This window comes from Dendrobium catenatum, unplaced genomic scaffold, assembly GCF_001605985.2.
Source record: "Dendrobium catenatum unplaced genomic scaffold, ASM160598v2 fragScaff_scaffold_133, whole genome shotgun sequence".
In the NCBI taxonomy this organism is placed as follows: Eukaryota; Viridiplantae; Streptophyta; class Magnoliopsida; order Asparagales; family Orchidaceae; genus Dendrobium; species Dendrobium catenatum.
In genome coordinates this window covers 8,472,097-8,492,650 of record NW_021318595.1, presented here as the reverse complement: position 1 = coordinate 8,492,650, position 20,554 = coordinate 8,472,097, and the positions used below count along the sequence as shown (strand labels likewise).

Sequence of the window (20,554 nt, the reverse complement as noted above, 5' to 3'; positions counted from 1 at the left end):
CTTCTTTGATGCCTTATTTGGTTCTTACATTGCTCACCTGTCACCTCTATTCTAAACTTCTCTTCCATTTTTTGGGTTGCACCTTGATACCTAGAGTCCTTGAATCCTTGTGCACTTCGCATATTTGCATTTACATATTCCATCATTATTTGAAGCAATCCACTTATCCATTCAGGTATTAAGCCCCATAAAAAATTTTTCCTCTTTTCTTTTGAATTACCGTTCATCTCTGTCTGTGACGAATTCATTCTTCCCTTACATAAAATATGATAAATACATGTTACTCCTAAACAGGATGGAATGTATAAATGGCAATGTATATTTATTTGGATTAGTATTAAAGTTTTTTAAGTGCTTTTCACAAACATTGCTTAATAAACAATTTATAGTTCACAAAAGAAGCATTAACTAGTTCACAAAAGAATCAAACAATAACAAATAATAATAAGCACATCATTCTGTAATCAATCTATAGACGGATAAAAGTCACATGTAAATTCAAAAAAAAAGTAAAGAAACAAATCTAATATCCATCATTTTGCATGCGAGTCCACATGAATTGAGCAATTTCATCTCTTTTATCTAGCCATTCTCGCAAATCATCAACAGCTGCTTGATCTCTTCTTCTACACTGACTCCTTCTAACCCATTCATCCTTGGATTGAATGAACTCATCGCCACCTTCTGTAATTATCCAATTATGCAGTATGCAACAAGACATCACAATTTCAACTTGAGTTTGTAGAGGAAAGTAGGGTTCACATTTTATAATTGTGAAACAGTTTTTCAATGAACCAAATGTACGCTCAACAGTAGTGCGTAATGCGGAATGCCGTAGATTAAAAAGCTCCTTTGAATTTGTAGGTTGAATAGAACTGAACTCCTTCAAGTGATATCTTGTGGCACGATATGGTGAAATAAAATCATTTCGTGTGGAATAGCCACCATCAGCTAGATAATATTTACCTGTTGGGACACGTAAACCATCTGATCTTTCTAATGCAATTTCAAGTATTGTTGCGTCATGAGCAGAACCTTCCCAACCAGCAAGCACGTATGTGATTCTTAAATCAAAATATACTGCTTCTAAAATATTTTGTGTTGGGTATGGTTTCCTTTCTCTAAACACAGCTTCGTTATCTTTTGGAACCCTAGCTTTAATATGAGTTCCATCTATCACGCCAATACAATCCTAAACAACACAAAAATTATATTTAGGATTCCGTAATACATCGAGATATTTTAATTGAATGAAAATTGATTATACCTTGAAAAATGGCATGAACCTATTACTTGATTTAATCTTATATGGAATTTTAGGTGGTGGAGGCTTGATAAACTCATTGTGTAACTCCCCTACAGCATGTAATGCAGCTTTGAAGTACCTACTAATAGTTTCACCAGAGTGATGAAAGTTAAATCGGATGACTCGGTTACGAACACTATGCCCAAGTGTATGTAATTACATAGCAACTTGTTCCTCTATTTGAACATTCATTGTGTCTAACAACAATCCTCTTGTACACATTAAATCACATAATTTGAAAAAAGGCGCTCGCCTCATGCGTATCATGTCAACACAGTCAGAATCAAGTCCATTATATAACCTAAAAAGATATGTGTCACGTTGTATATTCTATTGAGGATCATAATTTCTTTTTTCTGTGCGAATCTTCTGCAATAGTACACATAATGCACTAATTAAAAAAAGCACTTTGAGGACATCAATATATTTTTGAACTTCATGGAGTTCAGCGACATCTTCCAATGGCTCAACCATCTTTGTAACTACAAAATTCAACTTTAAGCAAAAAAAATGTATAATTAAATCACCCAATTTCAACATAGACATGAAAAATGAAATTATGTCTGCAACGGCCTTCAAAGTTTGCTAAGCTACAGTTGCAGGGTTAGTTTATAAATTATAATAAATCTTCAAAAATTTTTTTCCATATCAGAATGGATGAATATTTGTTTTCTCCATTGACTTATTTATGAGATATAAGCTTTCAATTATGGCTACAGCAGCAGCAGCTAATTTCTGTTGGTTTACCTAATTAAATGGTGGAGAGTTTCACAATGTTATTTTCCATCTTTTGACTTAAACGTAGCAGAATGCAGTTCTTACTATTAAATAATAATGGTTATATTGTTAGTTTCATGCTATTCTACTATGTTCATATAGCTTCAAGATAAGCAGTAACTATTTTATGACATCTAGAATGCTTCTACTCTTCTAGACTTCCTGGATGAATCCTATAATCTGGTTTTAAAATGAAAATTCCATTAGACGGCTTGCCTGTAAAGTAAGTTGGAGTTAATTTACAGACCACCTTAGTCTATTTATTTAGGTGCTTAGGTTTTCAATTAAGAGTTCTTAGATTCAAAGTTTAGATATTCAGTTAAGACTTCTTAGATTTTGATTGTATAATTATCCAAAATCAACCACAAATAATTGGGACCAAAACATCTAAGGTGACTCTCTCTAATTTTATCTTCCACCGGAGCTAAAATCATATTCACAACTGAATATTAGCTTGGCGAAAAAACAAAATAATGCAACAATTTTCAGAGTACGAATAATTATCAGACAAATTTATAATTTTTTTTTATAATTTAGCATTTTTAATTTCAAATCAAAACATAAACACAAAACCTAACAAATTTCTTCTCTTCCCCTAAAGCAGATCAAACAGCTAAAATGAACTCTTCAACAACAGTGGAAACAATAGCTCTCATATATGGCAATGAACTTAGAAGCAAAGTTCATAGAATTACTAATGCAGAAAGAGAAGAACTTGGCCGAACAAAAGAAGGTAGCCATGAGACTAGTAAAAATCCTCCAAAAAAAGCTTTATCATAAAACAAATTAACATAAGAAGACAGCGTTACAGCAGCTATAACTCTCGCTAACCTCAAATTTCAAAAGGATTGTTAATTTCACAACAAACTGGTAATAATAACCCAGCTGTCAGACTAGAATAAAAAAAAATCCCCACTAAATTAGTACCAATTATATACTCTTAACCACAATAATAATAAATTTATAAGAAAACGCAGAAATTTAATCCAACACACTTCCTTAACAATGCAGAATAGATCCCCCTTTCCGCAAAATTTACCTGCAATTGCAACGTGTGAAGTAAAAAATTTACCTGCAAGTTCAAAAACCTTGATTTACCTCAAAATTTACCTACAAGTTCAAAAACCTTGATTTTCAGCTACTGGAAAAATTAACAGAGAAGAAGATCGCGTTACCTTACTCTAGATTTGGCCGAACAAGCGCGCGAAAGGGATAAAATTAACTTCAGAAATTCTGAGCTCCTTCTGATGGAAATGTCGCAACTTCCAATCGGACAGGCAAATAGAACCTCATTGAAGGAGCGAACAAGAATGAAGGAGCTGTAGAAGCCTCTCGTTCAATCTTACACCTCCTGCGAAGCAATGAAGCCGAACAGCAATGACGATGCGAACTTGCGAGCTCCTGTCCTTGCTTCCGATGAAAATGGTGCAACTTCCGATCGGACAGGTAAAGGGAACGTCATCACGCGAATTCGAAGAAGAACAAAGGATCCGAAGAAGCCTCTCGTGCAATCTTACACCTCCTACGAAGCAATGAAACCGAACAGCAATGACACCAAGGCATTGTCGTCGAGCGAATTTATAACCCGCTCAATATGAGCGGGTTTCTAATTCCCGTAAAACAGCCCCTAAATACACGCATAATGCATCGAAGAGTTTCCTTTTGTTCCACTCAAAATTAAACAAACAACCAAAATTAGTATATACATGTATTTGCTTTACTTTACACTCCTAATTCAGGCAACCAAACAACCCCTAAAGGTTTATAGCATATATATTTCAATTGAGTTTCTAGGGTTAAGGCGTTAGATTGAACTCAAATTTTGATGCTTGACCTTATGGACTTGCCTAATCAATATGCAAAACTTGGATTTATATCCAATGCACACCTAATGATTCTAATGATGCATTAGAAGAGGTTGTATTGCTTGGTTTGAATGGGCTATGTTGAAGTTTGGAGGAAACTTCAATTTTACCCTTGAAGGGCATTTGGTCATTTAGGCCCCTAATCAATTATAGGTCAAACAGTTAAACCAAAACCTAGATTTAGGTCCAATTCACTCCTAATATTTTTTTGGATGCATTAAAAGAGGTTGCATTGCTTGGTTTAATGGGTCATATTGAAGTTTAGAGGAAACAACAATTTTACCTTTGAGGGCATTTTGGTCATTTAACCCCTTGGTCAATTGTTGGTCAAATTGGATCCACTAAAAATATATTTTAATGTTGAACATATAGTAATAAAGGCTATGGACATAGTCAAGGGTTTTGGAAAAGGTCCCAAGGTTAAATTCCATAAGGTGGCAAGTCCAGTGGCATAAGATGTAAATATTTAAAGGTTTTGTATCCTTTGTATTTCAATTAAGTTTCTGGGGTTAGGGGTGTCAGATTGAACTCAAATTTGGAGGATTAATCCTATGTACATGGCTAATCAATATGCAATTAATAGATCATTAATTAGGGATCATTTGATTATAGTTTGAAGTGATTGAAAAATAACCCATAAGGGGTTTTAGGACATGGCCATATAACTTTGGATTTTGGTCTAGAATTATGTATGTGAATGTATTTTTTTATTTGATTAGTTGAGTTTAAATTATCCACATCAATCATAATCAAATGGATGTTCGAAAGTGATTGGATATCATTGAGATTCAATTGAAGGCTAGATTGAAGGTTGAAATAAAGTTTGGATTGAAATGTGGATGAAATCTAGATGATTGACAATTGGCTAATTGTCAACCATTAAATCTACACACATAGTTATGGATGGGTCTTAATGGCCTCATAAATAAATGAGGTCAATAGATACTTATCAATAATAACCCCATGACTCATCTGAAATCTATATATCCTATGCTTCAAATGCACACATTTCTTTAAAGTCTTCCATAATTTCACATCGAAAGTCTCCATCATTGATCTCCTAAGACAAGCAATTTTTATCAAGTCACAAACACTCCAGTTATCTTCATCCAATCTCTCTCCAATACCTCTTTATGATGTTAATTGTTATTAAAAAAATTTCTCCATATTCAAAGAGCAAATATATCCATCACCTCACATATCTACATACCAAAGTTTTCTTTGTTGAAATATTTAATCACATCGATCTTTATGTGATCTATAACCACCTAATGGATCAATGTTTTGTCCACAATCAAGGTGGATGTATCCATGGCTCCACCAAATTTCATATCCTATAAAATTTTTTTAATTGTAATCGCCTTATGTCTCCAAAATTGTCCCAATCTAGCTCTCTAAAGGACAATGGTGTTCAATCAATAAGATACCATGATTCTAAATAGGAAAATCTTACTTCTCTATAAGACCCTACCTTCTTTCTTACAACAACGGTTTGAAACAAAAAATTAAAAGCCCTTACTTGCTCTCTCCAAGCCACACATAGAAATAGAAAATATTCCTTTCTCAATTCATCCCAAGCTCACGCACATATAGATCATCTGCCATCAATATTTATGTAAGTAGTTCTATCCAACCCATGTTTTATGCCTTCGGTCTGCTCACATAACCTCTCGCGTGCAAACCTGAGCTACCTCCATATCGCGACCTAATTGCGCACTTATTAGCCTCACCTTTGTATGAGGCCATCAAGGCCTATTCTACTTCCAATAAAACTTCATATACGACCTTCAAATAGCTGTTGGTTTAACTTCTATCCCATACTTCAACCTACCTTATAAGTAAACTTTTAATCCAGACCTTCAATCAAACTTCAAATCATACCCAATCAATCTCAATTATCCATTTTATTTTGATGAATGTGGTTAATTTAAACTCAAACATCCAAAACCAAAATCCATTCCAAACCCAAAATTCCAAGTCCAAATCCTAGGGTTAAGGATCTGGGTTTTGAAACCCTTATAAGTGATTTTTTAGTCCCCTTAAGATCAAATTAAATGTCATATGATTCATTAAATATCAATTGAATATTGATTAGGCATGTTCCTAGGGTTAACCTCTCTAAATTTGAGATCTATCTCACACTCCTAGCTCCAAAAAACTCAATTGATTTTCAAAGACTATAAAAACTTCAAATATTTATAGTTTATACCACTAAACTTGCCACTTGGTTGAATCTAACCTTGGGACCCTCCCAAAGACCTTTAATTAAATTCGCGAGCTTTAATATGAGATGTTGTCCAGTAAACTGCATTTTGTTAGACCCAATTTGACCCGGAGTTAACTAGGGGTCAAAATGACTAAAATGCACTTTAAGGGCATTTTTTGACTTTTCCTTAAAACTCAGCATAGCTCAATCACATCAAACCTTTAAACCTCCTCTAATGCATCATAAACATCATTAAGAATGTATTAAACTCAAACCCACCCTTTAGTTTGACCTGGTTGACCAAAAAAATAATGGTTGACCAAAATATCCCTTAAGGATTTAAATATCAATTTCAATCCAAATAATCACTCCAATGTATGAGACCACCTCCATTGGTCTCCATTGATTGATTCAAACTGGTTGAGCCCAAACTCAACTCTTTATTTGACCTAGTTGACCAGTCAACTATGGTTGACCAAACTACTCTTTAAACCTTTAAAATTGCATTTTAGCCCAAATGAATTCCCCTTACTTTGAGACCATTCCCATTGACTTCATATAATTAATCCAAACCAAATGGACCTAACTTTTAACCCTAGGACAACTTGGTTGACCAAGTCAAATAAGTTTGACCAAGCACACATACACCTCTAATTCTTTCAAACCCTTTAACCAAGGCTTTGCCAAACTCATTCAAACCATGAGATGACTCCTTAGGTCCTTAAGAGGTCCCCTTTGAAGGCCCAAGCCTTAGGACACTTGGGTTAGCCACATGGCTTGACCCAAGTGTCCAAAGAGAGGTCTCTATAAGCCAAGTCTCTCCTTAAGCCAAATCAATTCAAACCAATGGTGGCATTAGGTCTCTCATGACCCAATCCATCTACCCTAATTGTCCCAGCCCTTGGGTCAACTTAGGTTGGGAATTGGGCTAGCCCAAAGTGGTTAAAACCACAATGGGTTGAACCATTTCCAAACCAAGGCTTCACAAAGCCAAACCAACACCACTATTAGGTGGCTCTATGTCCAACACACCTCCCATAGTCAGCCCAACCTTGGGTTGACTTGGTCAACACCCATGCTAGCTCAAAGTGTTCAAAACCACTCTAAATTGAGCCAATTCCTACCACATACCCAAGTCTATATTGAATTAGATAGATCTTGACTCAACACACCTCCCACATCAAATCCATCTCATGGCCTGATTAGGGTTGCACCTAAATCGATCCAAACCATGCAAGTTTGGGTCAACCCAAGCCATGGTGTCAAATTGGACTTCAACATGCCCAATTGGCTCTTTTATTGAGCTCACCAGACTTCTGGTGGCCTTTCAAACTCATCTTAACCTAGCTAGTTATTATTGGAGGTCAGAGAAAGCAGATTGGAGCTCTAGTGGTCCCCTCCATCTCGGGCCTCATCCACAGCCTTCCAGAGCACAGGCTAACTGGATTTATGCTCACAAGGCTTTGAGATGATGTTCCCTCCCACTTGGCAACCATCGAACAGCCTGCCTAGTTGATATCGGCCATCCTTGGCCTTGATAATGGTTTGAATAGGGCACCCTCATCTTGACGTCCCCATTCACTTCTAATATTTCTAAAAGAATCCCCAGAGCCCCCTAAGTATTCTTCTACAATCCCCCAACTTCCCAACCTCTTCCAACTATTGCCCTGAGTAAACTCTGGCAAAGGCTCTCTACCTCCCTCTTATACTCCCACTTCTAGGGATCCTTGGCCATGACATCTGAAGAAGAAGTGTTCTCCTTTATCCTCCCAAGCTTCTTGATATAAAAACCCATTCGTTGGGGCTTTTTATAAGGTGAAATTCTAATCTTGAGCCTCTAGTTAGTTAGCTTCAATCAAGTGTACAACCAAATTATCAAACTAAAATCTAGCCATTGGATTGATGTTTTGCACTCTCTTGATCCTTCCTATGAAGTTTGGTGCAATTTCATTATGGTATATCCAAATCACATCAGAAACACTCAATGAGTTTGGATGCCTATGAGAGGTTGAATACATAATACCATCCATTGATCTAAGTCAATGGTTTAGATTAAATCCTGCGATTATGGAGCTATATAGATCATAGTCGTCTAATCAACCATCTTATGGCTATAGCCATTTATGCATTTGCATAGCCAACCCCAATGATTGACTTACCAAATAGGAAGAGTCCACATGGAAAAGTGTAAGCTGAGTATGTAAATCCAAATTTAATTTTATAGGAAATTTAGGGAAACTTAGAAAATCAATAACTCCTCACACACTTGTCCAAATTAGGTGTTCTTAGGCTCATTGGAATGGTCATAAGGAGACCTATCAAAGACTAATAGTGTTAATCCATGAGCATGCATCAAACCTAAGTTATAATAGCTAGAACCCTAGGGGTATTTTTCTAATTTTAGCATTAAATGAACTCATCATGGATTGAGACTTTGGAGAATTAATTTTGGGCATGTCTCTGACTTGTACAAAATTTTTCCCCTCTATTTGAATTGATTAAAGGCATCATTTAACTAATTTGAAATTAAGGGTCATTAATTAACCTTAATTTCAAATTAATATAATTCCCTTTCTAATGAGAATTAGAATATGATTGGATTCATATCCCTATTATCTTGTTGCTTAGTTATGAGCTTGTGTATTTCTACAACTATTCAATTCTTATTAGTTGGTATTATCTTACTGCTTATGTTAAGATTACAATCTTCCCTATATGTTATACTTTTGCGTATCCCAGCTACTTCATAGACTATTATAATTTTAGTTTTATCTATGATATGACTTTAATTTATAATAGCATTTCTCGTTTGTGCTTTTTATTTCTTGTTTCTTACTTGGTATTTCAAAATCTAGTTTGTGTTCGTTTTGTGGTTACTAAAACTTTTTGCAGGAAGATGGAGCTTATTTCTTCTTTTTTGGGTGTTGGTTTTTGGTCACACTAGAATGTACCTAGGTTTTAATGTACTTGTACTTAGTAGGGACCTTGAGCTCGTAGTTTTCATTTTAGCTTGTTTTGTAACTCTTTTGAGCAGTAGTGAGCTCGAGGTCTCTTTTAAGGACCTTGTAATTTTTATTTTTATTTACACGTAGGACCCTTTGTGTGTTCCTAAAAAACCTTAATTAAAACATAATTAATTCATGAGAAATTCAAATATTATGAATAAGGTATCAAATTGATCATAAATTAATCCTTTACCCATGAAAATTAAAATCCCTTTAATTAGACTTTTAATTTAGGATTAATTTAATCTTTAATAAAAATCACCTTATAATTAGTTTAATTAATTATAGTATTTTAAAATTCTAAAAAAAAAATCTTAAATACTTAGAATTATCCCCTTAAATCATTTTTGACCTTTGGGGGTAATTTCATGGAGTTTGGGATCGATTTGGATCGAAATCCCCAAAACCTCCCTAATTAAACAATTTTAAAAAATTCAAATAAATAGCTAACTTTGAAAAATTACAAGTAATTCCAGAAAATTCTAATTAGATCAAACTTAAAGCTATTTAACACCACCTAAGGTCTACTAATTTCTAAAAATATCAAACCTTCAAAATTAAGTCAAAGTCAAAAAGTCAACTCTCCTATCAACCGTAGTTTAAAACTATGTCAAAACTTTAGAAAATCATAACTTAATATATAAAGTTTAAAATCCAGCAAACTTAGTGTCTAATTACTCATCTTAAGGTCTAGTATTTAAAACTTAGTGAACTTAAGTTAAAGCTTGATCCTTCTATGTAAATAGATAGGAGTCGACATTGCTAAAACCATCAAATAAATATATGGTGGTTGCACCGATTGAGATATTTATTTTATACATTCATATTAGGCCTTGAAGGTCTATTACAAGAAAAACTCACAAATAAAGGCATAAAGCTGGTGACAAACCTGATCCTCAATCGAAAGGGTTCTCAAATATTCAAAATGCCTTCCAAATTCCCATACCTATAAACTATAAGCATCTAAAGTGACAATAAAGTCATCTTGATGATGTTTATGTTGAATGTAATTCTTAATCAGAGGATTCAATTCACAAATACCTATCAAAGACTCAAAATCATGCATCCATTGATAATATCAATGTTTAAAATCAAAATTTAATCTTCAAACACTTAAAGAAAAATTCATCCATCCTCTATGATAATTTGCCAAGGTGGACAAGTTAGAAAATCACTTTAGCTCACAAAGAATAAATATCATGTCGAGAATATCACTATGATTTATTTTCAATTCATCTCTTGCCAGTAAAGATATGGTATGTCTATTCTAACAGGTGGTCTCACTGCAAAATGGCACCACATGTAAACCATTATAACTGAGAACCTCTGACCGAGTGGCATTGTCATCAAATGCACCATTAAATTGCAATCATGGTTAGAGCCCGTATGTTGCCCGATAGCGCTAATTTCTTAGGTAATGAATTAAAAGGATATGATTAATAGGGAATAAAGCCCTCTGTTATCTAAGTTATCTTCAAATTTGTCTCCTTAAGTAAACATCCATCCTAAGTCTACAAGGTACACTTAGGTGAAGTAACCCATAGCTAATGATAAGGATCCTTCTGTCAGGTTTGGTGGACTACCTCCTCTGACTAAGTAGACTAGGGATCATGATAACCCAGGATGATAGAACCTGGGATCTTGGTTAGGTCTATTATCATTCTCCCCACCATCTACTTTAAGTGCAAGGTGGTGAATTTCTAATTGCAAATGTTAAACATTCAAATACCAAATCATGTTACTACTAAACTCTAAATACTATATATCTCCTTGATGACTAGCCTTAATCGAAAGTTCTCTCTCATTATAGGGATGAGTATTTAACTATAGGGGCTTACGCTTATATGAAACCTGATCTCATATTGCAAAGTCCTTGCAAAATGAGGGAAAAATCTATTAGTAACGTCTTATTCTAAAACCCAATTTGCCTTCTAAAAATTTACCTCATAACTAAATCGTTAAAACTCACCTCAAGGACCACAAAAAGAAAAGAGGTCTTAGACAGGCTGAGGTTTGAATTTTTGGAGCCCACAAGACACTACTTGGAGATTACAACCTCAGTTTATAAGGACTTTAAGATTTAGTTTGAAGCCCTAATGGTTAATTATCAATTCTGATCACTATAGAGAAGTTTTAATTAAAGCTAGTTAGTAATTGGTAAATACATAGCATATACTAGAAATGACTTTTTGCTCTGAATTGATGAATTTCATTATCTTTAAATCAAAGCAGATGGTGGGGGTGATGGTGAACCCGATCAAAATTTCCTAGTTCCATCATCTCAAGTTACCATAGTGGGAAAGACAATCAACCCATTCTAATCAAATAATCCTTATCAGTGACCATGAGTTACATTGTTTAAAAAAATCTTATTAACCTCGTGTAAAAGTTTGTCTAAGAGGATAATTTTAAGACAATTCTAGCTGACAAAGGGCTTTATGTCCTATCAAGTACACTTTATAATTCACCCTTCAGGGTACTTGGATCATTGTGAAACTTGAAAGCTTTTGTCATGACATAAATTTATTATAATTTTATGTTGAACCATTCAATTAGAGGGTCCTAGTCATAACCAAATTTTTTTCGTACTATTTTGCGATAAAATCATCTGGTCAAAAGATGCCTGCCAAATCCTTATTGGTGTGACATATTTTGACAATGATCATAGCATTACGCTTTAGATATCACTGGCTCTTAAAGGTAAGGTTAATCTTAAATTTCTCACCTTATACCAACTGTTGTGGATGGATAATCTTAAATAAATGATCATGTCATTTTAGGCGTATTGTATAGAAACTTTTTATAGGTCAATTCAACTCTTATCAAGTCCATGTTAAAATAACAATCATTAATGGTTTAAATTATTCTTAATTAATTAACAACTTTTAGTTTTAATTTTGAAAGTTTGTGAGGGTTGTGAAACCCTAAAGAACTAGTCTTGAGGCTAAACAAGAGGGATGAATTGGAGTTTAAAAAGTTCTTTAACGATAAAGACAAATTATTTATAACTTGATGAGGAAATAAATTAAATTCACAATAAAAAGATAAATCGATATTTTCACCCATGCAGTTAATTACATGAAAAATGAATATGGAAATAATAAAGGAAAGAACACACCAAATTTATAGTGGTTCGGTCCAACCTAACCTACGTCCACTCGCCAGAGGCACCATGTAAGTATTACACTAAAATCTTTTATTATCTCTCTTTTTGCCCCCACAGCAAGGAGGAGATGCCCTTATAAAATCTTTCCACCAAACTGATGTAACAGAGGACTTAAACTCCTTTCATAGGCAGAGGACTGAAACTCCTTTCATACGAATCCCATTCACCTTCCCTGGTGTGGTGGATTAGTCGGGTCCTTTCTTCCCAAAACTTCTCTCGAGACAAACCTTGAATCTGATGATATTAAGGTGCAAGCTTGTCAAAGCAACCATGCGAAATTTCCTCCACACTCCCTTGAAACCCCTTCCCAAGATCTTCTCCCTCTCAAACTCTACCCTTTCTACTCTCCCTTTCAAGTTCTCCTTTTAAGTTTTCTCCATAAGAATGAAGACACAATGGTTGCCAAAGACACTTACCAAGTGTCTTGACAAAGCTTAAATAGAGGGCTTTGAAAAATAATAAAAATTTAATTCTAGCGACAAAGATTGTATAGTATGATCCTTAGATCATCCTGTACGATTAGTAAAAAATAGCCCTTTTGGCTAGTATGATCAGTTCAAGCATTCGTACAGATCATCCAATATGACTATGAGATCATCCAGGATGATTAGTTCAACCGAAATGTAGTTCATCCAGGATGAAACTTGGGATGATCAAAATTATCTCTATTGATTGTCCAATATGATCAAGATCATACACTATAATTAGAATATCAAAATTAAGTAGACTCAATTGACTAATCATTGGATTAATTTAGTTATGATTTTCATATATCATCCAGTATAATATACATTATCCTGAATAATTAGAACAAAATATGAAATTCAAAATCTTACCTAAATTTTAATTGGCGGCTATTTTTTATGATCATAACTAATCATCTTGGATGATCTGGATCATCTAGTACAATTAGTTAGATGTGCTTATCATACAGTATAATATAAATTATACAATATGATTAGGTCAAAAATTAAACTTATGGTTCGTTGATTCTTATTGAATCTTGATTAGATTGTTAAACCTAAACTAATGCTCTAATGCTAACAAAGAGGGGGGTGAATTGGTAATTTAAAAATTATATATTGGATTTAAAAATTGAAATTGATTAATATATAAGGCAAGTTAATTAAAGTTTTCAAAATAACTTTTCAACCACAGAATTAATAACTTGTAGAAAATAAGCAGTAGAAAAATAAAAGACATGAAGATTTATAGTGGTTCGGTCAAACACAACCTACATCCACCCCCTAAAGCCTCCCACTTCAGGTATTGCACTATTACCAAAGTGACTCTCCTTTTTCCCCCACAGTAAGGCGGAGTAGCCTTTACAAAACTCTCTTCCACCAATCCCCGATGCAGTAGAGAACCGTCATCCTTTTACAGCCTCCAAGTGTAGGCAAAGAACCTTAGTCCTTTCATACCCTCTAAGTGTAGACAGCGAACCTTCCTCCTTTCACACCCTCCAAGTGTAGGTAGAGTACCTTAGTCAATTGACATCCTCTAAGTGTCGCCAGAGAACTATCGGTTGTTCACACTCTCCAAGTGTCAGCAGAGAACTGGATCATCTTCAAAGATCTTCTCACGAGCAATCTTAAAAGATAAGAACAAGAGTGAAAAATTCAAAACACACATAGAGATCCTTACCTTTAAGTAACCTTGTGAACCCTTCACACCCCACTAATAAGAAATCTCTCTCAAACACTCTCTCGCACTCTCTCCTTCAATTACCCTTAAAAATTCACGAAGCAAAAATTTTTAAGTCAGTCTATAATGGACCTTTTTACAAAAGACATAAAAAATCATCCATAAAACTAATTTTTTTTATTTTTAGCATACATGGTCGTACTATATGATCATGTGTTCGTACGTATGAACAGTTCAAATACTACTGCGTACGAACCTATTGTGAATAGGTACAAAATCATTTCATAAGTGATCATCATCCGGTGCGAACTTGGTTCGTTTGGGATAAACAGTTAGAAAAATCAATTTTTGTATGTATGAAATGTTGGGATGAAATGTGGCAGAACAGAACAGAGCTGTTCATCCCTATACGAAAGTTAAAATTGTCCCGTACTATCTTTGTTCAAGGTTAAAATAGAGGTGTTCATCCCTGCACGAAAACTAATATCATTCCGTACGATCTTCATTCAAGGTTAAAATAAAGACATTAGTAATGGTACGAACATTAATATCGTCTCATACAATCTTCATTCAAGGTCAAAATAAAGATGTTCATCCTGGTATGAACATTAATATTATCCTATACAATCTTCGTGGGAGAACAAAATAGAGACATTTGTCTTGGTACAAATTTTAATATCATCTCGTACGATCCATACTTAGAAAAATATTTTTATTTATATTCGTTCAATTGCTCATTGGAAAAAATAACTGACCAAATCATCTCATATGAATTGATATCGTACTTATGACGTCCTAGGCATATATAGTGAAAGGATTCATCGACATACTTTTCTTCTTATTCTTTCTTCTCGCTTAGATCAATTCAAACATCCAGAAATGATAATTGCATTAAAGAAAATAAATACATCAAAATACTATAATAAATATTTAGACATTTCATAATCACAATCTCAAAAGTAGCGTCTAAAAGAACATATACAATAGCCGCTCAGGCTACAAAATAATACATGAACCAAAAACTAAAAAAACTATACTAGCGGTTGAAGGAAACTTTATGCGGGAGGCTCTGTATCTGAAATCATTAACCACATATAATGAGCCTAAAAAGCCCAGCAGGTCACCAAAAACCTACAACTGAAATCAAAGTACGGTGCGGAAGCAATATACATGTTGATAAATCAAATCAATATCAGTCGCTTGCACATGATCATTGAATCGATGCAGATACAAAAATCAGTATAGAAATAATAATCAATGTGTAAACAGTAATCAGTACAAAAATAGTAAAATTCTCAATCGACAGTAGAAGAATCAGTAAACAATATAAAAGTTCGTAAAGCTCAATAAATCAATCCGTACATCAAATCAATAAAGAAATCATCGGATCAATCATATCAGTCAGTATCAAGAGAAATTAATTCCAGTCAATAATATCAATATATATATGGAATCACATAAAATAATCAAATCAATACATCGTTAAGAACAGTTAAAATCAATCAATGCAGTAAAATCATATTCTATATCACGTGCTTAGTAAGTCACATGAAATCCAGTTAATCTATATCACTTGTTCAGTGTATCACATGTTATCAGTCTTATCAGTGTATCACTTATATCACATGTATCACATGTATCAGTCAGTATAAAATGTATCACGTGTTATAAGATCAGTATAATGAATCAGTAGTATCGGTGAATCAATAGTATCGATGAATCAGTAAATAGCAATCAATATCAATGAAATCATACAGTAACAGTAAACCCATAAATCCTTCAGTAAATCCATCCAACATCAATAAATTCGTTCAATATCAATAAATTCATCGATATCAGTAAATTCATACAGAAATCAATATATCCGTTCAATATCGATAAACCAGTTCAATATCAGTAAATCCTAAAGTAATCATAAGAACAATACTTTACACATGCATTCTAGTATAATAGTCTTACTTAACAAGTACAATCACTGACTATTAAGGCATTTTTAAGGTTAGTATCAGTGTTTGTAATCCGTAGGCTCAATAAATAGAGTCGTCACCCTTGCCCGTCGGCACAGTAATCTCATTATAACTCCCTTCAGTAATTACGTGATCAGTAGAGGAACAAATGCAACCAGACAAATACATTCTTCTCATTTGATATTATCAAAAAAAAGAGAAACACAAAAAAAATAAACAAACAAAAATGACACAAACATAAGAGATCAAACTGACCCTAATCAGATGGAGATGGTGGTGATGTTTAAGAAGAATCAATTTATTTTAGTATTTTTTTTTTTGGGGGGGGAATGAAAAAGTTGCCTCTTCATTTTATTCAAAAGCTTAATAAAAAATGAATTGACTATACTAATATCCAAATAGGTCGGATATTTGAATTTTATCAATCCTAGCTCAGGCTCCTTACAAGTTAAAATTTTTTTAAAATAAAAATCTAATTCAAAAAAAAAGAGTTAGAGAAGAAAAAAATAACTTTTTTAATTTTCTTACATGAAATATATCGAATAGAATATCAATGCAAAAAATGGTTAGTCATGAATCATGATTTTCAAACTAAAGTATCAAAAGAATCATTTCGACACATAGGTTTTATAAGATTTAAAAATATAAGAAATGTAAGCTAACTTGTTGTGGGATCATTTTATGACTCTTTATTAATTTTTAGCACACTCTACACTTCTTTTAATTTTTTATATACTTTATTCATCTAATAATTTTTTGCGGACATTTTGCATATTTTCATTTTTAGGATCATTTTATGCCTTTTTTTCATTTTTACAAATTTACTTCCTTAATATTTAAAGACTCAAAGTAAACCCAATCCAATGATAAAAATAAAAAGCTTGATTAAGAAAATTATGAAGTGGAATCATCATTTTGCAAAAGATTCCTATGACATAAAAGAAATATTGGATGATAAAAAATATTTAAATTTAAAATCAAATTCTTAAATTGATATAGTTTTTTATTCAAAAGTATAATAGCCTGATTAAGGAAATGAGATAGAGAGATATAAACTTTAATTTCCTTTTTTTAATAATTTAGAAAAGTCAATCATCACTTAAACTTTTAGGTAAAAGGGAGATAAAATTTTCATTAAAAGAAATTTGAGCGAAGTGAATTGATTCTCTTATGCAAATATAATGTGAAATATGCTTTGTGTGTGTTGATCAGAGATAAATAAAAAATATATATACATTAGAAATAAAATAAATTAATTACAAATAAAAATAAAAAAAACAACATAGAAAATATATATAATTAACAAAATAAAATAAAGAATATATATGCATGCATTATCAACAACACATAAACACATAAACAAAACTTTATACATCATCATCTTTCTCTTAGTTTGATTATTCAAAAATTATGTTAGCTTAGGAGAGTTTTTATTTTTATCATTTTCCCTTATTGCATTTTGCTTATTTTTACCATTTTTCTTTGCTGGAAGAATTTTTAAATTAGGACATTCATTTTGTTTATGTCTAGATTTCATAAACCCAAAGCAAATAATGTCATAAGAAATCTTAGCATTCTTATCATTTTTACCTTTATTTCATTTTTGTTGATGCTAATTTTTATACTTCAGTAGTTTTTCAAATTTGTTTGTTATTGAGGTTATCACCTTGCTCTTATTATCTACTATGTCATTATTATACATTTATTCAGATTTTAGCATTATTATTTCACCTGCATTCAAATATCTCTGACCCAAACTTTGTTAGTAGGTAATGAGTGAGCCAATCAAATTATCAATAAAATACTTATTCAAAATTTTTTATTCATAAATAGCAATGACTTTGGCATCAAATTTATCAAGTAGACTACATAGAATTTTATTGACTTTTTTAATGTTTAAAAGTTCTTTACCTAAGGCATGTAATGATATCACTATTTAAGTAAATCTAGTATACATGTCTAGAATAATATCATAAGATTTCATACAAAATAGTTCATAATCATTCATTAAAATATTATACATGGAATGCTTGACTTCACTAGTACCTTCATATGTAGTGTGTAATTTATCTCAAATTTTCTTACTAGTAGTACATATAGATATTAATATACAATCTTAAGAATTCAAAACACAAAAAAAATAATTCAAGTATTTAGCATTCAATTGAGCATTGATTTATTTTATTCTACTCTATTCAATAAAAGGAATATTAGTTTTGACTCCATCTATAATACATGACGGTACAGAATAACCAGTTTGAATTATATACCATATTCGATAATCAATTGATTGTAAGAAAGTAGACACAATTTTTTTAAAAATCAAAAGAAATATTTTTAAATAAAGGTGGTCGTGTGATTGAATATCCTTCCATGATATTATGATTTCCAAAGTTAGTCATTGATCTTTTTTTAAGAGTTTTCTAAAACTTAATTTATAAATCTAATTCTGATACCACTTAAAAGTTTGTGAGGGTTTTGAATCTCTAAAGAACTAGTCTCGAGGCTAACCAAGATGGGGGATGAATTGGTATTTAAAAAATTATTTAATGATGAAGAAAATTTTTTGTATAACTTGATGCGGAAATGAATTAAATTCGCAATAAAAAGATGAATCAACATTTTCACCTACGTAGTTAATCGCAAGAAAAAATAAATGTGAAAATAATAAAGGAAAGAACACACCATATTTATATTGGTTCAGTCCAACATGAACTACGTCCACTCCTCGGAGGCATCCTCTGAGTATTGCACTAAAACCTTTTAGTGTCTCTCCTTTTGCTCCCACAGTAAGGCAGTGAAGCTCTTATAAAATCTTTCCACCAAGCCAGTGTGGCAGAGGATCAAAACTCCTTTCATATATAAAGAACCTTGACTCATTTTTCTACCTCCAGGAGATGGCAGAGAACTATGAATCCCTTTCACCTTCCCCGGCGTGACGGAGTAGCCGGGTCCTTTGACACCAATGAGATATTCATTAACTCAAAACTTTCCTCAAAACTTGAATCTGATGGTATTAAGGTGCAAGCTTGCGGGAGCAATCGTGTGAAATTCTCTCCACACTCCCTTGAAACCTCCTCTAAGGATCTTCTCCCTCTCAAAGTTCACCCTTTCCTCTCTTCCTTTCAAGTTCTCTCTTCAAGTTTTCTTCAGAAGAACGAAAACATAATAGCTGCTAATGACACTTACCAAATGCCTTGAGAAAGCTTAAATAAAGGGCTTTGAAAACTCTAAAAATTCAATTCTATCGATAAAGATTGTACAGTATGATCATTAGATCGTCCTATACGATTAGTACAAAATAGCCCTTTTAGCTAGTACAATTAGCATTGTCAATTAGCATTGTCCTATACGATCAGTTCAAGTATTTGTGTAGATCATCCAGTATGATCACGACATTATCCGAGATGATTAGTTCAACCAAAATGCAGTTCGTCCAGGATTAAGCCTGGGACGACCAAAGTCATCTATGTTGATCGTCCAATATGATCTAGTTTGTACATTACGATCAGAATATCAAAATTAAGCATTTGATTGACGAATCATAAGATTAATTTAGGCATGATTTTTATAAATCATCTAGTATGATGTACATCATCTTAAATGATTAGAATAAAGTATAAAATTTAAAATATTGCCTAAATTATGATTAGAGGCTATTTTTTATAATCAATAACTATGAAGCAGTTATTTGCTCTGTACCGAAAAACCATTTCCTCTCAGTTTTTCTGTTTAGGCTATATATGTATAGTTTGGTTAATAGAAGAGTGCAGGTTTTGTGTAAAGAAAGGAGAAAATATGTTCCGTTTTTGTTGTTTTGCTTTTGTTTTCTTGCTACAGGTACAAATCCTTCCAAACATTTGGTATCAGAGCCAAATGCCAAAGCAAATGCCGTCACCAATGAAGAACGGAGAGAAGTCCTTAGTCGACGACGTCGTCAGAGATACAACGACGTCGATATCGATGACGACCAGAGATAACTCAATGTCCATGCAACTCCCATTACTGACGAAGATGAATTATGCGGTGTGGGCCATGAAGATGGAGATTCTCATGGAAGCGCAAGGATTGTGGGAGGTCGTCGAGGAAGGGACTGAAGATCGGAGGAAGGACAAATCGGCTTTTGCGATGATTTGTCAAGCAATAAGCGATGAAACTCTTCTTCAACTCAATGTGAAGGGAACGGCTAAGGAGGCATGGCAAGCCCTCCGCACAATTAACATGGGTGCAGACCGTGTTAAGAAGGCGAAGATCCAAAGTCTTAAGAGGGAGTTTGAAGCCCTCCGGATGAGAGATGGAGATGCTGTCGAAGACTTTGCTGGAAAGCTTTCAAGAATTGTGAATCAGAGACGTTCTCTTGGAGAGAAAATTGAGGAGTCTGAAGTGGTGGAGAAGCTTCTACGGGCCGTACCTGGGAAATTCCTTCAAATTGCTTCAACTATTGAGAAATTTGGAGACTTGGAGATCATGACGCTTGAAGAAGTGATTGGATCATTACGGGTTCATGAAGAACGCCTGAAGGACATCGAAGCACGTGGTGACGAACAAGTGCTTCTAACAAAAAGTGAGTGGAAGTCCAAAGACGAGTGTGCAAAACACTCATGGCGAGGACGTGGTC

At 33.4% G+C, this 20,554-nt stretch overlaps 1 protein-coding gene across 1 annotated transcript; it reads right to left on the bottom strand.

Moving 5' to 3' along the window:
* Nucleotides 1–523: 523 nt before the first annotated feature.
* On the bottom strand, nucleotides 524–1,498 carry LOC114580720 (protein ALP1-like). The gene is made up of 3 exons (XM_028699204.1): nucleotides 1,467–1,498; nucleotides 1,268–1,385; nucleotides 524–1,192 (listed from the first exon to the last, which is right to left on the bottom strand). Exons 1-3 carry the CDS (start codon nucleotides 1,496–1,498, stop codon nucleotides 524–526), a joined length of 819 nt encoding a protein of 272 aa, XP_028555037.1.
* Between the last annotated feature and the right edge of the window lie 19,056 nt (nucleotides 1,499–20,554).

Bases quoted from the DNA above. Each gene is read 5' to 3' on its own strand.
- LOC114580720 (XM_028699204.1), bottom strand. From the start codon at position 1,498: ATGAATGTTCAAATAGAGGAACAAGTTGCTAT. The intron at 1,386-1,466 runs GTAATTACATAC...AACTATTAGTAG, and splicing joins ATAGAGGAACAAGTTGCTAT to GTACTTCAAAGCTGCATTAC. The intron at 1,193-1,267 runs GTATAATCAATT...TGTGTTGTTTAG, and splicing joins GGTTCATGCCATTTTTCAAG to GATTGTATTGGCGTGATAGA.